General features: G+C 38.0%; 1 protein-coding gene across 3 annotated transcripts in view; it reads right to left on the bottom strand.

The window, feature by feature from the left end:
* The window catches only part of TAB2 (TGF-beta activated kinase 1 (MAP3K7) binding protein 2), a 68881-nt gene that overhangs the window by 3515 nt on the left and 49324 nt on the right, over positions 1–16042 (bottom strand). For 2 of the 3 annotated variants that reach the window (XM_074862895.1, XM_074862896.1), the window contains 4 exons: positions 10179–11691; positions 2907–3067; positions 2156–2249; positions 761–841 (listed from right to left, as the gene is read on the bottom strand). In XM_074862895.1, the coding sequence (XP_074718996.1) occupies positions 761–841; positions 2156–2249; positions 2907–3067; positions 10179–11691 (1849 nt within the window). The remainder of the gene's footprint in view (positions 1–760; positions 842–2155; positions 2250–2906; positions 3068–10178; positions 11692–16042) is intronic. The other variant, XM_074862897.1, reaches the window with a different exon arrangement.

Genomic DNA, 16042 nt, shown 5'->3' on the forward strand with positions numbered 1-16042 from the left:
ACTTCCCTGGACAGAAAGACTGCACAGAAACATTAGTGGATTATCTATATCATTTGGTGGTCTGCCTATAGGCCATAGTATGATGCTGTTGCAAACAAGTTAATTTCATTCTCTGTTTTATGTAACACACAAGAGGTAATTATTGGTTTGTTCAACATCCTGTTAGGTCAAAAGAAAAAAAGTAATGTGTGAAACTTAATGACAAGCAGAACATTCAAGACCAAGAAATTCAGCAATATTGACTGCCCTACTGGGCAGCATCCCTTTCCTCTTCCAACTATCTAAAACTATATTTAACAATAGTCAGAAAAGGCTTTTATGTAAATCATTAACACAAATTCTGCAGTAGCCAGGAAGTCCAGGCAGGGTAACCAAACTGAGTTATTGTAACATGTAAATAAATCCACTCTTCACCAAGTACAACGATGAAGACATCCAAGCGAGTTTCACCCCTAAGCAATGTATCTCATGCTCATTTTTATAAAAAGATGGGACGCTTCCATTTAAACTACTTCCCAACATATTATCCATCTTTAAACATACCCCATTTAATATATTTCCCTTTCCTGAATGTATGAATAAAGAGGAAACAAGAGCAAACAGAAGCCTATTCACTGCCAATACAAATAAAACGTAATGTTTGTATGCTTTTGAAGTAATTATTCCATAATCAACATTTAAACTAGATTCATAGAATAGAACTTGATATTAGATGCAAACCAGATAGTATTATTAAATCCAAATTTTACCAGTACAGTACCTTTGGGTTTTGGTGGCACCGGACCAAGAAATCCAATATTATCGTAAAAATTATGAATAGCGCTGGGATTAAAATGTGGTCCTAAAAATAATAAAAAAGAGAAAGTACAGCAGTTTTAAAAATAAACTTGGATAGGAAAGCATATCAGGCTTTTTTGGCAGTAATTCTGAAACTGTACTATTATTCACTTATCACCTTTTGTATCAAGGTGTCAATAGAGACCCAAGTGAGATATTAGTGATGTCAACAATACAGCTGAAGAAACTTATTGCCCAAAATATACAATATAAAGTCAGAAACAGAATCCAGCAGATTGAACTCCTTAAATATATTTTTTCTGCCACTTAAATATTTAACAGCATTTTATTAGCATCTTTTATCTGACACTTTTTCTAATTGTAACTATACTGGAAGAGATGTGCTATCTGCTATGCAGCATATTATATATGCTTAGATGTAATACTTAGAGGAACTCCTAACTAATTTACTGTAACAGATATAAAAATCACATGCGATTTGAATATTCTATTTAAGGTCAAGTTTAGTGCAGCATTGCATTCAGTACACCTGTCTACCTTCTCCTTATCCGCAGGTACATCATCTGAAGGTGAAATTCCATGGCTCAGGACTGATCTAACAACTCACTGCTGTTGAAAGTGGAAAGCATTAGTCCCTTCCCTCTCACTATCTCAGTTCTCCCTTCCCGTGCCTCTCCCTCACATCAGCTGTAGCAAGCTTTTCCAGTAATGCAACATTTTTTGCTCAGCTAGTGAGCAGAATCAGCTCTGCAAAGGGTCTAAAAAGCTAACACAGAGCCAGAGCACAGTAAGTGGCAAGAGAGGGAAGCAGGAAGAGAGAGGGACCTCTTGTTGGCAGCTCTTGAATTGGCTCAGCTGTCTCAATTTCAAGCTCATGACCAAAGGCTGTGTCCCTGAAGGCAAGGGAAGTGGAAGAAGGAGAGCATGCTGGAAGTCACAACTGTACTTTATATTTGCTAATTTGAGCAGCTGACTACAAAACAGAAGAAATGGAAGAGAGAGATGGACACATATGTATGGCTGTATCATTCAGAAAACTTCTCCTTCTTCTTTGATACTCAAATAACCAGATCTTCCCCCCAGCATTTATTAAATAAATGGCATCACAAGTTTCTTTCTTCTTAGCCAAGTATGAAATAGGAATGACCATGGGATTAGGAAAATCATAAAGCCAGCAAAAACAACAGGCTCAGAAGACAATTATTTCCATGGTTTTATTCAAACTAATGATGATTTTGCAAGTAGTGTGTATACCCATCATTTATAACACAGATGCTTTTGATACATGCAGACAGTGAAAGAAGAAAGGAAAAAAAATTAACATTTACAGTTGCTGATGTACTAAGACATACTGTACCTCTTGCTTGAAAAAGATCAATCTCTTTGGTTAGGCAATCTATGTCTATCTGCAGCTGTCTGTTGCAACTTCTTAACTGTTGCATTTCTTCCAGCTGAAAAAATAAATCTGCCTGTTAGACTAAATTTTCCCATTTTATTATCAGTTATCATTCATGCATAGGTAGACAGTATTTAGTTATTTCAGAAATGAAGATAAAAGAATCTTGCCTTATAATGACTTTTAATTGACACGTAATTTTACAAGATCTTTCAGACCCACAGAATTCTTCTCTCTCAGACTTCAGAGCTGAATGAACAACTCCAGACTGTGGTTAGGATACAGCCAATGGTCCACCAGATTAATGGCTGATCTTCCGGCACTGAAAACTTGTGCATTAATCAGTTTCTTTGAGATGGGTATATGCATGAAGACCAAAAAATACTTTGTGTGGAAAGCAGTATGAGTATTAAGTTTTAGTCTGAAACATTAGGTGATTACACCTTTAAGAACATCTGGAAGGACTGCCAGGTCAAACCTCTTGTGACTGCCTTTAAAAGCAGCACTTCACAAAGCAATTAGTGAGCTTAAAGGTTGGAGTTAAATAAGGCATATTTAGTCTTTACTCTAAACTACACTGTTTACTACTTTAATTCTAGCTATACTACCTGTCACTAGTATATTGTCAATATATGAGCAACTGTTCCTTTAATTTATTGTGACAGACCACATTTGTGGTTTAGGTTTATAGCCTACAGACATTTCAACTTACTGATGGAATTTGGGAAACAGAATTCGATCTTTTCAGGCGCCTTCGTGTTAGATTATTCTCCATTTCATTGACCTCTGATTTTAGTTTATCCAACTTTTTCTTTTGAATTTCAAGTTCTCGTTGAAGTCGCTCCATCCTGGCCTTCTGGTGTACCAGTAAAGCTGCAATACATAAAGTCCCATTTTATCTACTTTATTATCCTTCACATGGCAACATCAGATAAAGATGAAGGTTAGTATTCTTTTGGGAAAATACAGATAAAAACATTGCTACAGATTGCTTTCCCCTTCTTCTCACCAGATGATCTCTGCATAAGACAAAGTCTTGTGTTTTTTAAAACAGCACAAAACAATTACAAACAAGCAAATACAATGAGAAAGTCATACAATGTAACAATGACCATGCAAAATTCAGCTGTAATTTGTAAAAATCTTTTGCAAGAACCCAACCAATCTACAAGAATGACTACCAGAAACCAAGAGACATGACTGCAATACAGAGCACTGTATATGCTACATAAGCATCAAGTTTTTTATTTTTATTGCTATTTAGATTGGAATATAATCCAGTGTTCTTGTCATAGCAGGAGACATCAAATGAAACTAAACCAGGAAGTACTACAAGCAATACCGCTGGCAAACATCAGTTATATTTATCACAGAGGCTGGACTGTATGCCATTTTATCTCTAAACTATGGCGTAGAACCATTAGCTCAGCTTCGAATGTCTAATGCTGCTTACTATTTGTAAAGAAAAATGGCATGAGGAGACCTAACCTAAAAATGATGGAAGTTATCATTTAAACCACAGCTTTTTAAAACTATAAAGAACATAAGCAGCAGAAGACACAATCAAATTCATACAATTTAAGGAGTTTATTTCATTAAAGGTAGGTATACTATTAAATATCACCACATGAGCAGATAACATTGCTCAAAGCAGTAATCACCTTCTATAAAAATGAAGTATTTCAATTAAATAAACCCAACAATCATTTCAACTTCTGCACAGCAATTCATTCATCCATTAAATCACTTATTCATAAAAACTGGGGTCAGTTTCACAGACTACGGATACCTTTATAGCACTGTGGAGATTATAAAAAAGTAGCAATAACGAGGTATTTTAAAAAGACTGAATTTGCCTCACAAAGCATTTAAGCAAAACTCTGGCTGGAAGGAGATGTTTAATTCCCCACCATTTCTTCAGGTACCAAAAAATCAGAAGCACTCTGCTTGGTTAGGCTTCCTGAGTAGTAGCAGAATTAAAAGAAAAAGCACATCAAAAAGATGCAACTTTCCACTTCTTCGGCAAGCAGAACTGCTCTCTGCTGCAATTCCTGCCTATTTATTCATGCACCATATTTTGTCTTCCAGAGGTTCTTCAAGAGGAGAAACCACGCCAAATTATTTTTGTAAGTGTTACAGAACCGGCAAGGCCTTGCTGAGATTCAGCCTAGTCTTTTGAGTCACACGAGTTCAAAAGATACTTAATGACAAAGCTGCTTGAGCTTCTGCTTGGTTTTGTTCAATTTGGAGATGTTTGCAGAAATGGGCACCTTTATTTGGGACAGCCAATAGTCACACTATAAATACATTGAGCTGTGCTCATATGTAATATAAAAACATAGTAATTGAAATCCCAAGATTTTTGTTGAAGACTTGGAATCATCAGGTAAGTAGTCCCAAAAGACAGCCTCCCTCTTGAAAAGCCTTTTAGAAACAGCTGAAGGAACTTTTTCCCATTTACGAACTCCAGGAGTTACAAATGTGGCTGCAACTATAAAGAAAGGAAATCAAAGACTACTTTGCATCTACTCTTGCAGGGAGAACACACGCCCTTTTCCCTTCTACATGTTATTTCTACTTTTAGATAGCGTCTTCCATTTTCATTGCCTTGGTATATTACTGCTGGGGCAACTCCTCGAAGCTCAGGTTATTGGTACTTGACCTGCTGCAATACAGCTGTGCTCTACCAACCAGACTCAGAACTCTTCAAACCTGTCAAACTATGGATGCAGGCTGCTGGTGAGCAGCCAGTATGCTGGACATGGTAAGCAAGGAAGAGTGCTACCAGAGTATCTCCAGGACACATGGCACAGCATGGACTCAAGAGCAAGACTGCATCTCTTGAGGACTTTGCCTGCCCTGCCCCACTCCTCTTTCTTTTTTAAGCTGCTCTTGTAAAGGGAAAAAGCCCACAACTTCTCATTTCAATGTTCTCCCACTTCTGTGGTTTAGTAATTAAGTTGTCATTACGGAACCGCACAGGGAGCGGAAGGCACTGATGGATGCCCACAGCACGATTGCATGCTCTTAATTTTCACATCACTTTCCAGACATGATCCAATCTATTCTCCTAGCAGCAATGTGACTACTTCACCATTTTACAATTTCAAATCCCAACAGATTTTAAGCACACTCATTACAAAATTACCATTATGATTGAAGAATCACTTGATATTGCTATGCTAAACTTCTACTATTAAAAAAGCGTGGATAAGGAACTGGCAAGACATTAGTTTAAGTGGTGGCTTTCACATAGAATTTGTAATTTTGCTTAAATACCAGTTTGGCAGCTGTAGAAAAAAATGGGGTGAGGAATACAAAAATCTCCCCATATTCCACTGCAGTATTTATTAATGGAAAGCAGTAATTTAGGTATTCAGCTCCCTCTAGTGTTGATCAAAGCAAAGGAAACCGTTTCAAAAAACTGCAGTGCATGTCTGAATCTAATGCAATTCAGCTACTAGATCTAGTTTACACTGTCCATGAGGAGACATTTAATAGCCTTTTTGATAATCCTGTGCTTCTTGCAGGAAGGGGATTCCACCTATGCAGGCAGCATAGGCACACCCAAGTTTATCCTACATAGACTAACCTGGAGTACAAGCCAGAAAGCCTCAGGCTTGTACTTGTTTAGTCAGACATCGTCAAAAAGAAGCTATTTACTGTAATCACTCTACCAAAAGAAGTACAAAGACTGCCTCCTTGACTTGTCATTATTGTACCACAACCAGGATAGATTTCATGTTTAACTTTTCATTATATGCAAATAGGGTACTATGGACATTCAATTTTTTCAACTTCTGCATGTTCACATTCAGCAGATTGGCAAGAACAGTACACTTCAATGCTGTGGCAGGTGCCAGTTTCCTTTGACATTCAAAGTGCACATTTTCCACAAAAGGGTCGCAAATCATTATAATTACAGGGAGCATGGAAGTCTAGAGGACAAAAGTTCACTATTCCTTTCCTAGAGACCTACTCAAACAGGTACTGAATACACTTGTAAGTTTGAAAAACGTATGCGTAATTGTTTTCTCAAAGCCTCTGTGAATCTGAACTTTAAACAATTACTGCTTTAGAGTGTCTTTTGTTATTATAAGAGTTTCTAAGAAAAAAAGCTCATCTTTTTCCTTAGAAACTCTTATAATAACAAAAGACACAATGATTTCACCCTAAACTACAGGCCTATGAATTTCTGAAATGTCTTAGTGTGCCAGATATGGAGGAAAGGGAATTTCTGGCAATGCAATTACTCTGTGGCAGTAGGTTCACAAAATTCTCAGGGGACACGTTCATGCACATTTTCAAAATCTGTATTTGAAGTGGCACAAAATTCAGTTATTTACTACGCATTTAATATGCAATTTCAACTGTTCACATTGATCTTTTGTCCTCCCTTTCCAGTATTCTTCTAATTTAATCCTTTAAAAAGAGCATCAAGAGTTGGGCTTGATATACAGAGCCAAATATAAGGCTGGTTTTTTTCTTAAATCACATGATATAATGGGCTTAAGGCCTCTTGGAGCATGGGACACAGCTGTATCTCATTTTTTTTAAACATCTGCAAGGAATGGTTAGGATTTTACGAAATTTATTTCCTGCAGCTTTTTTTAAAATTTAAAAAAGCTCCAAGAAACCAAACCAAGAACTGTGCAAAACATCAAGTAAACTAGTTTATCAATTAACGTATTTACATTAAAAACACAGTGGAAGAATTGCTGAGTAAACATACAACCACATACATACCTATAGTTGGTACAAATGATTAACTCTAAGCATACCATCCCCTCTCCAAGTTAAAGAGAATAGTATGAAAAAATCAGTCAGTCAAAAGACAAGTAGTATTGAACTAAGGGATTTAAACTCCCTGGTATGAAAACATCAACCTAAAAATTTTATTATACAATTAAGTATTTTCTTGATAGGATGCCTGCCCATTATACAGAAAAGCTATACACAGAAAAAGCAACTATTGATTGTTTAGCCTCACTATTCAACATATGTCTGCACGCATAGTGAGTGTACATCACAAACATTTCTGGAGTACAGAATGTTCAGTTTCTAACAGGGTTTTTGTTCTGTTTTTCATCCATAAGACACTTTATACTAAAGTAAATTATATATTGAAAACTAATTGTATTATAAATGGAAAGCTCTTGTTAAGTAATGGGAACTGATACTCCTGTACACAGACAGAACTGATACTAAATAATTAGCATAAAATTGCATCATCTTTTGGCTGTTCTTTTGGACATGCATCTAGCATTACTTTTCTCATAGCATTATTAATTCTTATTGACTTCAGTAGTGGATGAGTGCTCTCAACACTTCCACAAGCAAGTCCACAGTACCTCAAACTGGAATCCTCAAAATCAAGAAACATCAATTAGCAACCACTTCTGAAAAGTCTGGTGACAAGTGAGTTTCTCAGCATCACAGTGTCAGTGGCAGAGATACAGCCGAGCATCCCAGGGTAACTACAGCGATTTTATCTGAACAGTACCCTACTCCTTTTCACATCATATAACCTCCAGTCCTGGCAGCAAACCAGACAGAAATCTCTGGCAGCCTTCTACTGCACACTGTGACTTACTTGAGAGGAAAACCAGAAATTTAATCACAGGAGACTGGAGTGCCTACACACACCATAACTGAAGTAAAGCTTCTCAGGTGGCAGGCAGCAGCACTTGCAGATAGGTCCAACACACCTTCTATTCTCCTGGGCTGGACCATGCACATGAATTATTTCACTGGAACAAAGTAAAGGAAATCTCCTTCGACACCAAAGCAACTCCACCTTCCACATTCCTTCTACCCCAAGCCAGTTTCAGTTCTCCCTGCCAAGATAAGGAGCATTCTGGGCAGAAATGGAAAAGCTGATGAAAATACATTTTTCTCTAATCATGGCCAGAGAAACTACTCATCTGTTCTGGCCAAAATTAAAATGAGACAAGCACCTAGTATGGAAGGTTTTTTGCAGTCTGGTTAAATTATAAGCAACTTAGAACATGGCTTCACAACAGAAAGCATCAAGTAACTCAAATCTCTTTCAGTATGTAATAGAAAAAAATCCCACCTTGTAAGTAAAAGATTCAAGTTTAAAAGCAATAACTAGGATTTTCAGATATCAAGATCATACAAGTCTATCACACACTTCTCAACTTTCCAAAGGTTAAATAACAAAAATTTTAAAAATACTGTACTTGTTGCATCAGAAATGAAGCAACACATGCCAGAAATCCCAAACACTTCCAAATGTAAAGAACTTCAGAAGCATGAGTGTATTTTATATGAACTAGTGAAAGACACAGGATGGTGTTTCCCCATGGTCCCTAAAGCTGTACGAGCCCACATCATGAACCTACACTTCATCTAAAAACCGCATCTGTCTTGGCTTCAGGAACAAGTGGGCTGCACAGCAGGTATGAGTCAGACACTGCTTTTGAACTCCAGGCTGCATAGCAGAAATGGGCATTGCAAGCTTGCCTCAGCTTGATAAACTGGGTGCTGATACCCGCAGCCTGTAGAGATTGTGCAGAAGTCACATTACAGTAGCCATCACCACCAGGGGTACAAGAGATGAAGAGCTAGAACTGGTAGAAGTCAGTCCCATCAGAAAGGGACACTCTTCCCCAACAAGTACCTAAATGCAGAATGCCTGGGAACCAAGTCCATAATCTACAAGAGTATTTAGAGCCTAAGAACAAGGTTTTGATTGCTTAGTTTCTGGGTATCTAAAGTCTTCTAGGACTAAAACAGTGAGCCAAGTCTCCCTTCAGAGTAAGGAAAGGGAATGCCACTTCTAGTGGGCAATTTGTTTAGCTTATCTACAGATGAATCATTTTCTGAAGTTCTTTAACTCTTCATTGACCATAAGAGACAGTCTAGGATGATTATTTTTTTGGTTTTGACACCTAAACCTTTAGACACTTGAGTTATGATGGATTATTCTCTCAAAGATATAATTACATCCAGAAGTAGTACACAAGCTACAATCAGTTTTTGATCTACTTCGTTACTATAGTACTCTAGATGAAGACCAAGCTTCCAGTGTCCTGATCACTGTACTTAACTTACACAAAGCAAAATGGCTAAACTGATCTGAAGAATGTTTAGAGTGATCATGGAACAAACCATTTTTTTAAATGCTGGATTGTTTGCTAAGTCCAAAGAGGACCAGTAAGGCCAATGAGAAATTATTTTGATAACCTATCCTGCATACTGCTTAAACATCCTAAGACTCCTTCGACATCTATATATAAAAAGTCCACAGAAGGGTTAATAAACCATCAAGTTGGCAATAAAAACATGCAAAAACATAAAACCAGAAGAAAAAGATTAACAGGTTGGGTTGTTGTATAACTTATTAAGTTTTACCCTCCCATTACCACTGATCCTTTAAAATAGCTCTCGTTGGTGCAGTGTTCCTTCTCACATTTTATAACGTAACAGAAGTATCAACACTTTAAGCATTTTATTGTCAGGCACACATTAGGAAACATGAAGGCCAACACTTCGTCCCACTAATTGCTTTTGAAGTCTGCTTTTCTTGCTTCTTAAATAACACTCGGAAAAAGAAAAAACCCAGGAACATTATGCAATGGAAACAGTATCTCAACTGATTAAAAAATCTGCCAGTAGACTCATAACTAAATCATTAGGACAAACTGAACAAGCTTAGATGTTTCTTTTGGAACAACATAAAAAAATGAAGATGTTATGACTCCACTTCATTAAGCAGATAACATATCTACTCAAGACAAACCAAAGAATTATCTCCAAGTATTCAGTTACATGTCTTCACCATAAAAAGAAATCTATGATTTGCTTATAAAGCTTTTTTATTTAGGAAATGCAAATGAATGCTAAAGTTGAAGACACTACATTAACATCACAAAGGTTATCAACTGTCTCCTGTTCTGTAATCTACATATTGAACTGACAACCTGGTTGCAATCTCTACTATTTATATTAAGAATATTACCTTGCGTGTAGGCAGCATCATCAGATCCCATACTCAATTTCCGTGCATCACTGATCCTATCCACATGTGCTAAAACAGGGTCAGTAAGATGCTGGATACCCTCTGGTTCAACATAGTGATCAGGAAGGTTTAGAAGGTTTGTAGGTTCAAAGGTTGGGGACACTACCCCTGGGGAAACTGCAGGGGGCTTATTTGGAGAAACTGTAATTTTAAAAGTATATTTTGTGTTAGGCTGCGTAACCACCACTCGAGGAGAGGTTGCAGTGGTGCTGTTGCCCACTGCTCGACTCTTGGGTGGATGGTGATGAATAAATGCAGGACCCATGCTTACTTGACCAGACATATTCCTAGAAGTGGTAGATACTCCAGGATTTGTCGATATGAAAAGTGTGGGCTGGTTCCGCACAACTTGATCGTCTCCTGTTGTGGCATTTGCTGAAATGTAGACCTTGGGCTGACTGCGTGTGATCACTTCATCTGTATTTGGAGGACTGGCCGATATGTAAACAGTGGGTTGACTTCTACTTAATGTCTGGCTGTTGAGGGAAGAGGGAGTAGTGGAGGTGCGAGGGCCAGTTGAACGCAACTTAGAAGAACTGTTTCTCTGCGGTGGTTCAAGTTTGATTTCAATTTGGTTTTTGCGAGGTCCTGTGGATATATTCTGAATGTTGTATTGGCTATGAGCAGAGGATTGTGAGCTACCAGATGAATGAATCATAGGTGCTTGTGGAGTAGTAGGAGAACTGATAGGCATATAGACATGAGAAGTCTGGTGGCCTTGCTGATTTGGCTGCGTCGAGTGTTGTGATGAGGTATGTGGCGTAGTACTGGATGTAGGAAGAGTAGTCCAGGGACCTGGCTGCGAAGGCTGGTAGACTTGCTGTGGGTGCATGGGATTAAACTGAGATGCCCAGCCTGGCTGCTGCTGTGTTTGTCGAGTGGTACCACTAGGAGCTGTGATGTAAGGCCTAATATAGATAGAATTTCCCTGTGGACTGTTAAGTACAGGAGGAGGTACACCATGTATGTGCAAAGACGTAGGGGTATTGCGACCAGGCTGAATATTTGGGGCTAAAGTTACCATAATGGGGTTGAATCTGGGTGTTTGTTGAGACAAGTTAGATACTCCTTTGCTGCCTAGGTGAAATCCAAGATGCTGCCCTGGATTAGGAGTACTAACTGTATTTGCCATCCCGAAGACATTAAATCCTTGTGGAACTTGTGCAGGTGCTGTCTGTGGTTCCTGATGAAACAGTTCATTGTTGGACTGACTGGTTTGAAGGTGTCCATCACTAACGCTGTGAGCTAGAGTCCTACTTCCATTCATTCTACTTCCTTCTCTTCCATGGTGATACACGTTCTGTGACTGCAAATCCAAATTAAGGGATGTCATGTGATTTCGTAGTCCAGGAATCCCAGAATCATCCGAAAAACCTAGGTCTCCTTCACCGTAGAGATACTTTGTGCTCTCCTGAGAGAGAACTGCACAACAGGCATCCAGATTATTGTTATTCTATAAAAGACAGACAAAAGTTTGATGTTACTGATAAAATACTGTCACGGATATATATGCATCCAATCATCACTGAAAAATTAACATTATAGCATCAAACAAAGCTTTAGGTAGTTGGCTCACATAGCTGCTACACATGCACAAGGGGCTTGCATGTGAAGCTTACTATTTTGAGAACAGCAACTCTGTCACTGGCATCAAGGGCAGAGGTCTGCATTGCTGCTGAAGTAATGACAAGGAGATCCTGGACCTTGACAAGCTAACACCATGCAGTACAATACACCTTGGATGAATACTTTTGCTATTCCTTCTCAATTTCGGAACAATCTTCAGCAATGGCCAAGTCTCTGGCTTGAGGGGGGAAATAATGGAAGGAAGGGATTCACAATACCTGCATATTACTGGTTAATAGCTTAAACAGAAAAATCAAAATATGTGTTTATTTTAAACGCTTTCCCAAACACTTCACTACCAGTTACGCATTATCTTCTCCTGCTGAAAGTGGAAAGTGAATCTTATGCAGAGAAGAACATGCTGACCCAAGGAGTTGTACATGACTTCAGAAGAAATGTAAAAATTCAGTTTATACAAATACAGCAGGATTACTCTTTTGCAAGATGAAACTATTAATGGAAAACCCAGGGGACATTTGTATTTTCATTTTAAACCACTGCTTGCAAAGTTTTTAAATACTTACATTTGTACAGAGATACCTTATAAAACCTGTAATAGGATGACTTAGAACAAAAACCACAACCTAGCTAATTTGCTTTTTAAGAACATTTCAGAAGCAAACTGCTAATTCCCTCTTCTCTTTTTCCATGTTCAGTAATATTGTACTTGGATCTTCCCAGTTTAGTTTCCTACATAAGGACTTTTAGAAAAGCATGAACATGCATCAGTGGCATAATTTCTTAATATTGTGCTCTGTCCATATCACTTTTCTTACAGAACTCCCTCTACCCCAACCCCCAAGAAATAAAGGTTAATACTTTCAGCCAGAAGAGCACCTGTTGAGGCCCAGATGTTATTAAAAATAAATAGGCATCACATTAATCCAGCACACAGAAACAGTTACTAGAAAGAATGCATATATCAAGTAAAAAAATTGCATACGCCAAGTAGTAACATTCTCAGTTAAAGAATAACACAAGCAAGATAAATTGATCCATGCTACATGCTTCATATCAAGTTACTTTTGTTAAACTAGCAGACAGTAGTTCTTATCCTTCAACCAGGATGAGAGGTCAGTGTTGTGCTAACATTGCAAGACTGTCTCAACCTTACCGATTTACCAAAAAAAAAAAAAAAAAAAAGAAAAAAGGACAGACATAACTGAAGTGGGAGAGAGACAAGGCTAAACACCCACAAAACTGAAACGATATGTTCATACAGGCCAGATGCAGTTTGGAATTCTTAAAAAAAAATCCCACAAAAAAACCCAGCCACAAAACCTTTTAAAATAACAGGATTCCCTAAAGGCTATTTAACTAGCCAGCTGTATATAAGGATTGTTGCAGAAAAGTCTTGAGAAATATGAAAATGGGTTAAATTGATAGTATGCATATTGGCTCTAGTTTGGAATAAGCACCAGAGGACAAAATAATCAAATTAAGTTAGTAGCGAAGAAAGGACTCACACACGGACAGAACAGTGGGTAAGAAAAGATAAGAACAATAGCCTTGCATTTGTTGCAAAGGAGAAAAGGGAGCCAGAAAAGGGAAAAAGATAGGATGCCACAGAAAAACAAGCTAGAAAGATCTTAAAGGCAGATTTTGCATGAACTTAAGTGAATTAAAATTATTAATAGAGAGGCCAAAAATACCAAACCAAAAAGGAACAGGCCGAGCTTGCAAGGCCCTTACATTCAGCTTGAATGCATTTCTTTGGACAATTTTTTTTATTCTTTTTTAAGACTGCATCCAATCAATTCCAAAATTTCAGTGACGTCAATGAGCAAATTGGAGAACTCAAAGGGGAAATAGGGGCACATGGAACCCCTGGCATCTTCTGGCTGGCAGAGGCAGAGTTTCAACCGCTTCTAGCTCTTTATAGATCAGAGAACCGGTTGATGGCAGAACTGAGCATATTCCAGCAAAACAATACCCCTCATCTTAGCTCTGCCCATGTCCCAACTGAGTTTAAAATGTTGATACCCTGAAAGAGAAAGAAAAAAAAAGAAAGAATAAGAATGTTGGAGGGAAATGAGGAAGCAAGGAGAGGACATAGTCTTGAGGAGCAGGAGGTTATAGAATGCTCCGGACACAAAAAAGAACAAAAGGGCACAATGTCCACAGACTGGGCATGCTGCAGTGACTCCTTCAAATGAGGAGGAAGGGAGAGCTGAATGCAGGAGCCTTGTTGGGAAGAATGGAGGGATGCAAAACTTTTCAGGAACATTCAGTTCTGTCTGCCCAAGAAAGCAATAAAACTTTTTACTCCCTAGATTGCATAAGGTTAAGTTTCATCCTATTAGATTTTTAGTGGTTCTCTGCTTTTAAGCATACTATATATTGTTTAGATATTTCAACAGTGGGCTATTCACCTCAAGACATTTGTATACTCTGTTTTTCATTATAAGCATAAAATGCTATAAACCTTCTTTTAAAAACAAGCTGAAAGTGACTAAACAAATTCAGAGGACTGAAGTACCTATATAGTTTTCTTGCACAATTCACAGTGATCCAAAGAAACTCTTCTTGTTATAAAAGCCTCTCATCAATATCATTATAAACAGCATAACTGCTTAAACTCTTTTAGGTTCTCTCCTGGAATATCTTATACTTCCTAGTTTAAAAACAACTTTACCCTGACACATGACGCTTGCACAGTAGATATTGTGGGCGCAAGGCCAACGCACCATTTCTGATACCTGATAATGAACTGAAGTACTTATCTGACCTAAACCACAGTTACTGCAATTATTGGGAATTCCTTTCACTATGCTCAACTACAAGGCGGCAGAACTTGGGATTCAGACACTGTTCCAACAGTATTGCAAACACATGCAAAAGTATTCTCAAATTTTGCTTTCCAATCCTTACTGCCAGTCCAACTGCAAAATTTGTTGGTTTAAAGGGGTCATGTTAGGCTTCTTTAAAAACAAACCAAACCAAACACACCAAACCCCCCCCCCCCCCCCCCCCCCCATCCCAGATTCAGAGAAACCAGAACTCATGAAATTCAAAGAACCACCAACATGACAGCATTCTGTGGTGAGTCTTAGGTCTCAGTTAATAACAAAAAAGGTAGCTTTCTAGTATAACAATATTGCACACATGGAACATTAATTACCCTACAGAATTTCTGAAAGATCCTGTTATGAAAGCTGCCCTAAAACACTCCCTCAAAATCTAAACCCTTCTCCCATATCTTTGTGAACATATGGGATGTACGGTATCTTTTCTTCACAGTTAAAAGGCTTTTTATAAAAAAAAATCCACTGTATTCAATGTTATGAAGACTGCTGAGTCTCTCAAGACCCAAGCACTAGCTTTTAAATTTATCAAGAACTACATTCAAAAGGTGATTGCCGATTCATTCACTCTGTCAAGTCCATTGACCTTGCTCAACAAGCAGTTCTCATGTTTGAAGAACAAAACTGCACTTGTAATATAAGAATTAGATTAGTCCTACAGAGAAACAATATAAAAATGGTGGTGTACAATCCTGAGAACAAATACAAGCAATTCATAGCCTGGTTCAGTTCCCTCTTCAGCTAAACAATTAGAGAGAAAGGGCTGAGGAAAGCTTAAAACCTCATGAGACCCAAGCAGAATTTTGCCCTCTTGCAAATCAAAAACAATTCTCTCAAAGAACTGCTCTTTTCACAGCTCCTTGCTCTAGTATGAAGAGTCATGATAAAGTCTTGAAACTAGGAACGTTAAACTGTCACAGTCACACTTCTACTCCCAACAATACAAACACTGTGTTTAGATGTATGTGTGTGTGTGTCAAACATACACAGGTAAGTATAAACATGTATTTTATAAACAAAAATACATATAAAAAGCAAGACAAACAATTATGATATAAAGAATGTTGAATCATAACCACAGGTGTCCTAGCCATAGTCCAGAGACAGCTAGCTTCTGGGAACTCATGACCCATCTTTTTTCCAATCAAGTTGGGTATACTGATGATCAGTATGAATATTGAGACGATCCTGTTATTATCCAGAGTACTCCAAGTTTGAAAACAGTAGATAATGAAAAAAAATCCAATCGGTATGGATACTCTGGGATCACTGGAACATGCAAAGCAAACATGTTTAAGCAACACAGTTAAGCAAGTCTACCAGCATTTGTTAACTCTAGGCATTCAGGTGTCCCTATGTCAGGCTTTGGATGGG

The sequence above is a fragment of the Strix uralensis genome, chromosome 3, assembly GCF_047716275.1.
Source record: "Strix uralensis isolate ZFMK-TIS-50842 chromosome 3, bStrUra1, whole genome shotgun sequence".
NCBI classification, from domain to species: Eukaryota; Metazoa; Chordata; class Aves; order Strigiformes; family Strigidae; genus Strix; species Strix uralensis.